This window comes from Thalassophryne amazonica, chromosome 18 (assembly GCF_902500255.1).
Source record: "Thalassophryne amazonica chromosome 18, fThaAma1.1, whole genome shotgun sequence".
Classification (NCBI taxonomy): domain Eukaryota; kingdom Metazoa; phylum Chordata; class Actinopteri; order Batrachoidiformes; family Batrachoididae; genus Thalassophryne; species Thalassophryne amazonica.
Window position 1 is genome coordinate 47,356,038 of NC_047120.1, and position 12,102 is coordinate 47,368,139.

Below are 12,102 nucleotides of genomic sequence, written 5' to 3' on the forward strand. Positions count from 1 at the left end.
GCTGTTGATAATTACATTCTAAACTAATTAATTTGCCATTCCAACAGGGGGCGGTAAATCATCTTTATATTAATATTAAAAGCATGCGTGGGTGCGTGATTTTATTTAGTACGTTCAATAAGTACATAATATAATTGTAAATATGTTAAAAATACAGTGGCTTGCAAAAGTATTCACCCCTTGGTATTTCACTCATTTTAATTTGTTTATGGCATTTCAAATACAAAAAGTAAATCAGGCTTTTTAATATAAAAAATTGGAAAATTATGTTCCTTAAACTCAAACTGAAAACAAATCTCTACAATATAACATGGATGACACAAGAAAGGGAAAACACTTATTTCCATTGTGGTCCAATTAAAAAAAAAAAAAATAAAAAAAAAAAATCAGATGACAAAATAGAAGTAATAATAAAATAAAATAATATGGTAATAATAACAGTGTGTATATGATAATAAGAACCTAAACAACATAAATACGTATATTAAGACAGTAAATTAACATTAACATTATTCTTCTAAAAAACTGCTGAGGTCTAAGGTTCTAAAAACATTCTGGACTCACATGCCATTCCACCTCATTATAGAAACTTTGCATAATTGACCCTTGAAACAGGTCAGCTACCGATTTTATGAACACAACCCCATGTAGAGCCGTAGATCCCCACCGGCAACACGCTAGTTACAATTTTTTTTTTTTTTTTTAATAAATGGCACCACTGTGGAGGAAAAATGCTTCAGAGGCATGAAGATACTGAAGAAAACCAAATTTGTTCCATTTTCAGATTATTTTTCCAACCATCAATGTTTAGCACTTTGTCACAACTTTTGCTTTTATTTGAGAGACAGTTGCAAGCAACACCGGTGAACAAGTTGTGTAGATGTGACATGTAAACTGCTGGTTCAACGCCATTTCTGAGAAACATTTGTGTTTAACATGTCAACAGAAATATTATGCCAAATTCAGTCAGACGTCCACATTTCAGTGTCAAGCATACATTTAACATGGGTTAATGTTTGAGAAAAAGGCACAAACTTGGCAAGAAAAGATAAGAAATGACATGAATGCATTTCTGTGTCAGAGAATAAGTGCTAGAAAAGGCACTTATTTTTTCACGCAAGTCATCAAAATGTGAATCATTTAATATATAAATAAAAGAATAAATGTGGAATCAGATTTGATACCAAACTGCTTCAAGGTGGGGGGGCTGATTAGGACTGGGTCACAATCTTGATGTGAGGGCTTAAAAGAGAGACCTGCCTCAAAAAAATCTACCACCAACTGCTCACCGAACAGTGAAATTAAAAATTGTTAAGTGTGACAAAACTGTCGAGGGCAGAAGTACCCGACATGATAGCAACCAGGTGTGGAAACCTTTGAATGAAAAATGTGCCTGCCTGCAGTATTCGCTTAACAGGTGATTAAATCTGTAATAACAAGAGTTTGGTGGGCAAAAAGCTTGACTGTTGTGCTGTTAGTTTTACGAAAACTTCTTCAGAGATATTACACAGTGGCTGACAAGAGTATTTCTCAGTTGTATGAACTGAAGCACATAACTTTAAACAGCAATTAGTCTCTAAACACTGCACAAATTTTTAGTCAAACTGAGCTATTATTTTAGTATTAAATCATGACATCCCCACTGCCATAGTACGTTCTTGCACACATTGTCACGGTTTATGTTGTCGCCGCCCGTTTTCTGTCTTTTGGGATATTTTGATCTCTCTTTCAGTAGTGTTTTTAGTTTCCTCATGCTCCCTCATCATTACTCCTTACATTCTCTTGATATCATGTCTTCCGTGTTATTTATTCTCTGCACTCTTTAGTAAAATTCTCCATGTTAGTGAGCCATTGTGCCCTTATTCTGACATGTGCTCTGTGTGCATTTTCAGTGACTTTACTTCCTGCTGCGTGGGCTTCAGGTTTCATGTGCTCCAATAAATTTTATAACTATATAACTGTCCACGGCCCTTCCCACCAGTGGCAAGTTGTTTTGCTCTTATGTCTGCTTTCTTTTGTCCTTTGTACTGTGCTTGTTCTACAGTTGTCAGCCTATGCTGGGTCTACGTGTTCCCTTACTTTTGCCTTTGCACTTTCACTTTTGCACAGGTGCAAAACATTCTGGGAAGCCACAGGAATTTGCCCGACTGTTTAAACTGCTCTCAGACTGCTGTCTGATGTCCTCGAATGCACCTCGACACTTCCGGAAAGTGGGTCGAATTTCCATTCGAACGGCTTTTGGCCTCTAGTGTGATGGAGGTATAAAATAGGTAGCTGACATTTTCCAAGGGTGATAATAAATTATACAAAGTACCACAGCAAAAAATAAATAAATAAATACTAACTGTTCTTCAACTGCTTATCTGGGATCGGGTCGCGGGGGCAACAGCTCTAACAGAGGACCCCAGACTTCCTTTTCCCGTGCCACATTGACCACCTCTGACTGGTGGATCCCGAGGCATTCCCAGGCCAGTGTGGAGATATAATCTCTCCATCTAGTCCTGGGTCTTCCCCGTGGTCTCCTCCCAGATGGACGTGCCTGGAACACCTTCCAAGGAAGGCGCCCAGGAGGCATCCTTACCAGATGCCCGAACCACCTCAGCTGGCTCCTTTCAATGTGAAGGAGCAGCGACTCTACTCCGAGCTCGCCATGGATGACCAAACCTCTCACCCTATCACTAAGGGAGACTTGCTAACAGATGGTCCGGTTGTTAGCTGGTGAGCTTTCATTCTGTGTGTTTTTTTCCCAATGCGGTTTAGATATTTATGGAATATGTCCGACTTGGTTTTTCTAATTGTGTTTTTAGCTTTCTGGTTTGTAACGATAGTGATACGCGTTCCGGACTGATTATCATGGTTATCAGACCGGTAATCAACCAATCAGATTGAGCATAGTGTCGCAGCCATATAATAAAACTGTGTAAACAATGATATATTTTATCCCCTTACTGAATGCATGAGATGGACTGTGAATGAGAAACTGAAGTCAATTTACACTTGACACAAATACATGAGCTTCTCTGACACTAGACATGTTTGAGTAAATATATAACCCATGTTGTAGTGATGGAAAGTGAAACAAAGCCGAGGAGTAGCTGGGTCAGAGTGGTATTGTGTAAAGGACAAAGGCTGCTTGAGTCTCTGTTATACCTGTTCTAGGCGGCAGGTCATCTCTTTCTGCATTTGATGGAGGGCTGCCTTTGCTGTCTGGTCCTGATGAATTAGCTTATCCCGCGACTCCTTCAACTCTTTCAACAGCTCATCCACCCTGCCCTCCAACTGCAGATGAGAAACACAAGTTGACCAACTTGTTGGGCCACACCTGCTACGCCATGAGAAAATGAACACAGCATAATGACGAATGGCTAAATTTAGAAAGCACACAGACAGGAAGGAAGCGGAAGCTTGGCATTGGTATAATCCCCACAATACATAAAATAATGGCACTAAAAATCACTGTAGGTCTGAAATGCACCTGATAAAGTGAAGCAAAAAAAAAAAAAGTCATCCTGTTTTTATAAGTAAAACAGAAAAACCTAGGCTTTTAATTTTATTCTTAAAATAAATAAATACTTTTTTTTTAAATGGAAACAATGCAAAGATCTGTGTCTACAGTCAGGTTTATTACTATTTAGACAGTGAAAGCATTTTCCTTTGTACACCCCCCGATAGAGACAAAATTAAACTAAACATGCTTGTTGTGTAGCCAGTTCCTCCATTTTCAAAGGACATGAGTAACAGAACATACCACCATTCTCACTATAAGGTGTACTTTATCAAGTTTACATCCAGTTTTCTTTAGACAGTCAGAGGATGGATACGTACATGAACAATTCCAATTCACAGAATTTGTCTTGGACTTCATTTACATCATTCATTAAGAACTACAAACAGCGTGGCACTGTGCGGTGAATCTGTCTGGAGTATGTAGGCAATTCTCAAAACACGAGTGACTGTGCAAGAAGGACACTTGTGAGAAAAGCCAGTAAGACAGAAAATAGAGGGCCTGTATTTAGAAAAGACTACTACTTGAATTGTCTGAAATATTTCTGTTGAACCCGTTTGAATTAAACCCGACAGTCTATGCTGCAAGGACATCTTGACTGTTTTGCTTCAACTCCATAATAGAAGTATACAGAGATAAAATTACACCAAGTGTGTTACTGTTCAAAATACTTATGGACCTGATTGTACGTATTCTTATCCAAATGATTTTTTCAGTCACAACAAACAAAGGGGATATAAGGATTTGACTGTGTGTGGCACCAAAACGCCACCTTCAGCATTTGGCCTGCTGCCACTGCAATGCAGACAAACTGCAGAAAATTAATGAAAAATAACATTTCTGTGATTTTTTTTTAATTTTTTTATGCACATCAGGTTATTTGTTTGCAGGATTACTTAAAATGGATGAACCACTTTTCATGAAACTGGGTTAAACCAGTGGCTGGTTATACAAAATAAATATCATGGCCAGGAAATTCTAAAATAGAGCATGTTAATAAAACATATTGATAGAAAATTCCAAGTTCAAAACACACCCCTGCCATTCTCGATGTAATTACATCAGGAATGACATCAGTCTTAAAACGTTTGCCAGATCAATATGCAGATCAATCTGCTGTGGCGACCCTGAAACAAGAAACAACCAAAGGGACTTACTATTCACAGAAAACCCATAAAATGTTTAGGTCTGGCCTGGAATGACTACATTTTAGGGCAGATACAGATACAGAAACCATGCCAATAAATATTTTGTTGCTATTTATTGCTGAAAATTCTTTTGATGAAACAGCCTCTTGTCAAATACTAGATCTTCGGCTTCAGCCATCACACTTTGCTTGAAGTGTACACAGCTCACAGAAATATTTAAATGTTGCTGACAACCTGCATATTTCTTCCTTGTGAAAAGTCACACAGCCCCAGAGGACAGACGTCACAACTGGGAAGCATAATTGAGGCAGTACGCACACAGAAAAATTTCTTTTAAAACCATCAAACAAACCTTTTTAATTGTGGTCATGTGCTGCTTTTCCGTCTCCGCTCTCTTCTTCAGCTCTTCCCTCATGGTGTCTTTCTCTGAACAGATACCCAGGATCAGCTCCTGGTGTTTCTTGTTTTCTTCAAGCAACCTACACAGCACAATAGTTACAACTGTAACAAGTCAAGCTCACATAAATTACTGAGAAATTAGACGTCTTTGAAGATTTTAAGGAACTTCAGCATATGTCCTTTTGTAGAGACAAAGCCGATGCACCTTTGCTTGTATCTGTAGCAACAAACCTTCTACTGCAGTACCAGATATATGTTTTCCCCTAAAACTGGCAAGCAAGTTAAAAAAGTGCAAATCCTGTCAGTAAAATACTGAAAAAACAGCAAAAGGGAAAGTAAAGAAGCTTGAATCTTTGACTGGACTGGGTTGCTTGATGCGAGGATGTTTTGCTTCAAATCGCAGAAGCTTCCTCAGCTAAAATTCTTGCTCTAGTAGTCTGACTTCTGCCTTGACTCTTGTAGAGAAGAACAAACAGAAGCCACAAAAGCTGGAGTTTTAAACCTAACCAGACCCCTCCTACTTAGAGGCAGACTGCTATTGGCTAGTGACTAAACAATTGCTTTAATTAGCACCTATTGTGCTCTAGTTAGCCCCCTCCTAATGACAGGGCAGCTGTCCCTCCTAACGATGGGACTGACGCCTCTCCTGAGGGCTCTCCTGATGACATGAATGACTCATTACCATGAACAAAAGACTGAAACTGAAAGCAATTGTTTAGTCACTAGCCAATAGCAGTCTGCCTCTCGGTAGGAGGGGTCTGGTTAGGTTTAAAACTCCAGCTTTTGTGGCTTCTGTTTGTTCTTCTCTACAAGAGTCAAGACAGAAGTCAGACTACCAGAGCAAGAATTTTAGCTGAGGAAGCTTCTGCGATTTGAAGCAAAACTTCCTCGCGTCAAGCAACCCAGTCCAGTCGAAGAATCAAGCTTCTTTACTATGGAAACCACCTGGACAACTGAGAGCCTTCACAGAAGCAAAAATGAAAATTTATGCAGTGAAAGTGGCCCAGTGCATCATGGTCTACTCTTAGCAGGAAAACTACCAAAGACACAAAAGTGTAACGACACTACAGTGCAATTAAAATCAGTTATATGACAGTTTTTACCTCTGAATGGCTTTCTCCTGCTGGCTGTACTTGTACTGGACACACTTCTCAAAGACCACCATGCAGCCTTCCTGGTCTGTGGGAAGCCCATTCATAGGGGGGCTTCCTTTCCCCTCAGCAATTTCATTCTCAGGGAGCCGACAGGCCAGGAGTTCCGTTTCCAGCTCATCCAGCAGCGACTCCTGTGATAGTGAACGTTGAATGTGGGAAATAAGCTTTCGGCTGCAGTCTGTGTCATACGGGCTCGATGAGGAATGTGGTGGAGCTGACGTGTTGGTACTTTTTTGTGGGCTGCAAGGAAGTGAGGTGATAGCAGTGTCAGAACTGGGGGTCCAAGGGCCGTTGGAGATCCCAGAGGTGGACGTTGAGTCAATAGGCGAGATTTCGCAAGCACTTTGGATGGAAGAGGATAAACTATCAGCTTGTCCATCATCAGAAGTAGTTGCAGTGTCTGTGGAACATTTATCGTCGTAGAGTGATAGCACCTCCATGCCGTTTTGGGTGACACCATGGGACTCATTCGCTACACCTGAAGTCAATGAGGTATCTATTGTCCCTTCAAGAACAGAAGGAGAATTTTCTACTGCTTCATCCATGGAGACACTGATCATTTCAAAGGTGTCATTTGAATGTTTCCCTCCTCGTTGCATCTGCACACATGTCTGAGGCTCTGACTCAGTGTCAATCTGATCATCATCTTTAGTCTCGATTAACTTATGATCAAGATGTGCCTCATTGTTTTCCTCATTATAATGTTCTGAGTCACCTCCCACATTCAGAGATATTTTTAACTCCTGTTCTGTATTTGATGTGCTGTTGTGGAACTGATTCATCTGGAGCGATTCCTCGGGCTCAGGTTCAGCATTTGAACCTTCCATTATGTCTGGAAGTGAAGATGGCGCAGGGTCTTCCATGGCCTCATGGATTCACAGCTAAGACTGAGGGAAAGAGGGGCAAAATGAAAAAAAATTAACTGGCGCAAAAGCTAATCAACAGGTTGAGTTTTCCGTAACCTTCTGATATAATATTATAATAACAACAACAATCATAATAATAAAATAGTTTGGTGCATGTTACAGAAACAGGGATCACATGGTAAAACCTTTAAATAAATGCCTTCTTTAAAGGAAATAAGGTGAATCTTTATTGTTGCTGCTTTGACTATAGTTCAACATTCCAACATGTGACGCAACACCTTTTGTGTAGTGTGCCTTCTTGTATATTACATAATGGTCCTAGGTGTAATCTTAACCAGGGTGAATCTTAAATCCTTCCTTTTCCTCCCCTGAGCTACCCCTGGGTGATAACACAAACCAATACGTACTAGGGACACAGCTTTTTTTGCAACCCCATTGTCCTGTATCATATTCTGAGCTTTTGCTAGACAACAATGTAAATCAATGAGGTTTTTTGTTGTTGTGTTTTTTTTTGTTTGTTTGTTTTTTTATATTTGATCACAAAAGTTCACCCATGGCTAACTTTTTATACCCTTGCATTTGGGTGGATTTCCATAAACTAGTAGCCTGGTAGAATAATAAACTAAAAAGGGAAAAAGCATGATTACTCAGCAATACAATCTAATCACCACTGAAGTCTTACAAATTGTAAGAATTTATTGAAAGCCAAGAGTGCTATGCAATCATGCCCATATTTAAACAAGTTCTGCATAAGAGTACAAACATGGGGTCATGGGTGAACTTTTGCTTAAAAGCTCATCAAAATATGATGCATGAAACTGTTGTATCCCTAATGTGTACTGCAATAGACAAGATCAGTAAGACAGATTTTGGGAGAATGTGTGGTAGTTTCACTGAAATGCATTAAGGAACACTGCCATGAAAGCACATCACCAATATGCAAGTTTTGTTGACTAAACAGCCCATCACATTCCTTGATAATGGAGCATGGTACAAGTGACGTGCAAAGAACCAGTCACTTAACAGATCTGTTGTTATGTTGCACCATCAACCTAACCAGAGTTCCATGTCGGCTTGTATTACTTTACGCTTCATTCTGACCATTTCTGAGTGGTGGAGATGAATCGTTTCTCTGCCAGGGTGGTTACCATCAAGGATCCAAGAAGATTCCACAGTGTAGTGAATGTGGCAACACACAGCACAAGTGCACCTCCAACAGCAGACCCTAATGTGTTACTAATATCACCTGTGGTTGCTTAACTGTCTTGGAAGACTTGGCAACAGTGAATTACAACAACAACATAAATTATGTGTTTTGAGAAGTCAACATGAGTGTCCATGTTGAAGAGAAAGTGGATATAAAAAACAACGTAGGTCAGCTTGCCAGTATGGCAGTTTTTATTTTGTAAAATCTGACAGTTATCAGAACACTATTGCATGTAAATTCTGCAAGATGACTGTCCCAAGAGTGAAAATACAACAAATATTTTTAACTGTGCTGGCCACATCCACCCTTCAGAGTATCTGACGTGTCAGCAATCACAATCTACCAGTGTTCAAAATTTGACCTTTTTCCTCGCACCCTTATAAAAATAGAAGGGGACCTATGCAGGCCCTGAGGCCGTTGTCACTGGTGCTTAGAGTTTATGATTCCTTCTGAAGGGAATATCAGCCCATTAAAGGTTACAGTACTTCCCCTTCCAAGACTGGTATCTATTTACAGCTGGGTGGACTGAGACAATGCAGATGAAGTGTATTATTTGACAACACACAAGGTAGAATGAAGCACATACCCGGAATCAAGAAAAATCACCTCTGGCAGCATGCGCCGGAACCACACATCGCCATATTCATAACACCACCGAACCTCCTTGGGTCCAGGATGGCAACCGCTCAGGCAGACAACTGGTTCATCCCTACCTCATCTATCTGCCACAGCCAGGTGAAACACAAGCTTCTCCACAAACTGTGGTCCTCAACACTGAGGCACCTGTGTGCTGGATCACACCCTTCATGCATGGACTCAAACCACACCCTATATATTGGTTTCCCAACTCCCATCCCACACAGACATTTGTTCTACTTTTTGATATTTCAAAATAGCTCATACCTTAACAGGAATGGAGATCCCAACAACTGTGATATTGCACCTGTACGCATTTAGTTTCTAGCACAATACAACAAAAACATAGAATCACAATCATTACAGAACTTCGATACAGTTTACCTAAAATAAATAAAATTCTCCCATCTACACTGAGGAAGATCTGATGTCACTATAAAAAAGAAAGATTAAAGCAATCCTTTAAGTTTCCACTGGCCTTTTTTGTTACTGAATGCGTATCAGAAAATAAATGAAGCACTCACCATGTTACTCCCTCAGCTAAAACTGCGCTCTTGTGACAGATGTCATTTCAAATTACTAGACTGGAAGATCAGCCATGGTCGACACCTTCTTTAGACCATCCTTCCATTAAGTTTATAAATGAAGATAGGAACGTTAATTCAAAAATGCCCTTTATAGTGACACTTGAGCCCACCATAAGCTTATTTAAGCTTGCTAGCATGTTAGCTAACTGCAATGAAGCGTTAAAAATAAACACCGAACCACCCGCATAAGTCCCAATATGACATATTACTAACCCAGCAGAGGTGGTTTATCTAACTTTAAAACGTGGAGCGAAATATTATAACTTTCACGAAGCTAACGTTATAGAATCTCGAGCAGCCCGCATTAGCTTCAATTAGCACAGCTAGCCTAGCGCCAATCATCAGCAATAAAGCGTGTGTGAGTCTTCAGTAAACAAATGGATGTTTCCTCACCATACACGACAAATCCATGTGCAGTTCGATCCAGTAACAATCGGAACAATGATGAACTTTGAGCTTGCTGTTTGGCCAGCTGATCGTCCCCAACAAAACACTTTGACGTGACACATCAACAAATATGGCCACTGCGCGACAAGCAAAGGGAAAATAAGCCAATGAGAACCAAGCGACGGGTGACGTCATATAACGTCACAATAAATACAGCACTGTCAAACGTGAAACACATCTATCTATCTATCTATCTGTTTCATGCAATTTATGTAATTAATCTGTAATTTCCTGTAAGCATAAAGAAGTTAGTGAGTAAGTGGGTCCACAAAATTTTCATTAGTAACTGCTTAACTACTGCATAAGTAGCTCTGAAATTTTGGGATCTGATAGACACAGGTGAGGACCAGTGGACCTCCTATTTTGGGCCATGTTGTCATCTCTTAACTTGAACAGTGATCAAAACATAAAATAAAGAAAAGACAAGCCTACCAAGATGCTTGGAAATCCTTGTTGCTAGTTCCATGGTCCTTCTGTCATCTAACATGTTTCATTAATTACATTTTACATTTTGATAAGTATGGCCTACAGCTAAAAACAAAACAAAACAAAAAAAACAAAACAGAAAACCTTACCTCAAAATATTAGATTTCATTTTACGTTTGAGAAATACACTGTTAATGAGGTATAAATGACATGAATTGCTCAGTCTGCTTCAGTAAATGGACTGCATTTCAATAGCACTTTTCCCATCTGCAGGAGATACTCAAAGTGATTTGGAATGATGCCTCACATACACACATGCAAACCAGCGTCAGTGCACTGCTATACAAGGCGTTCATCTTTTCCCATTTTTTTTCCCCAAACTCTAACAGGGATTTGAACCAAGGATGCTCAAGCCCACCTCTTTAACCTCTAGACCATCACCAACCCCTTCAATACACAAACCCACAATCATTTGGAAGATTGATGGCTTGACAGCTGTCCAGAAGACAGTCTTTGACACCCTTCACAAGTTGACTGGAAAGAAAAAGTGTGGTAGGAAAAGATACAAAAGCAACAGGGATGACTGCACCCTTGAGAAGAATGTCAAGCAAAGCCGATTCAGATGCTGATTTCATTTTCCAGCAGGACTTGCCACCTGCCAACAGTGCCAAAAACACAAATGGTTTGGTGACCATGGTTCACTGTAACTGATTGATTGATTGATTGATTGATTGATTGATTGATTGATTGATTGATTGATATAGAGAAAGACAAAAGTTATCTTATAACTTCAGCTCAGTCGCATGCTTAACATAATACATGGTAAAGCGCCTCGTAATTTAACTTCTGCTTTTGCAATAAATCCCTGTCATGCTCAGGTCCGCTTTGCTTTGTTATCCTTTCTGTTTGGTCCTTTGGTGAGTTCTTTCTTTACTTTTACTGGTGCCAGATTGTGGGATGGTTTACCAGGGCATATTAAATTCTAATCACATAAATGCTGTTTTAAATATCATGTTAAAACTTTTTTATTTGATCAAGTTTTGGAGGAGAGACTGAGCCCTTTTGTTAATTATTCATGGATTTTTAGGCATTGATTAGCAGGTATATTCATTTTTAAGGGTCATTTTTTATTTATTTTAAACATATTATCAGTTCTTTGGTGTAGTACACCATTCATTAGCCTTTTATATTAGTTATGTGTACAATTATTAACTTATTTTGAGTATTGTTATAATTTTTAATTTACCTTGTATTTGTTTTTATTGTTATTTTTACACTTTTATTTATTTGTTTTTATGTCCCATACATAAAAACAAAGTGGAAATAAGTGTTATCACTTTATAGTGTCATCCACTTTGTTATGTGCATTGAATTTTACGAAATAAATAAAATAGATTTAATCAATGTTTCATTATTGTGAAAAGAAATGACAGTAAAAGCCAAATGAACAGAAAAATAAAACAGTGAAATATAGTTGACTTGAAAAACATTTCTCTTCATTCTTGGAAAAAAATGTTATTTTATATATAAAATGACATTCCCCCCCGCCCAAAAAATAAATGAATATGAATATGAATATATATATATATATGCAGCTGAACGCTATTTGCGCATGCGCAAAGCTTTTGCTCCCGCACGAGGCACATGCAAGAGGATTATTGGCCGTGGAGACTTGTTACACACGTAAGTTTTAAGTCTTTTTTTTTATATCTAAAATAACAAGCAGC

At 39.0% G+C, this 12,102-nt stretch overlaps 1 protein-coding gene across 2 annotated transcripts in view; it reads right to left on the bottom strand.

Annotated features, from left to right (window-relative positions):
* LOC117530880 (coiled-coil domain-containing protein 186-like) overlaps positions 1-10,043 on the bottom strand; it is a 41,304-nt gene extending 31,261 nt beyond the window's left edge. For both annotated transcript variants that reach the window (XM_034193828.1, XM_034193827.1), the window contains exons 1-4: positions 9,896-10,043; positions 6,156-7,093; positions 5,006-5,132; positions 3,151-3,279 (exon numbers count right to left, since the gene is read on the bottom strand). In XM_034193828.1, coding sequence (XP_034049719.1) covers positions 3,151-3,279; positions 5,006-5,132; positions 6,156-7,069 — 1,170 coding nt within the window. In that variant the 5' untranslated portion in view covers positions 7,070-7,093; positions 9,896-10,043. The remainder of the gene's footprint in view (positions 1-3,150; positions 3,280-5,005; positions 5,133-6,155; positions 7,094-9,895) is intronic.
* Between the last annotated feature and the right edge of the window lie 2,059 nt (positions 10,044-12,102).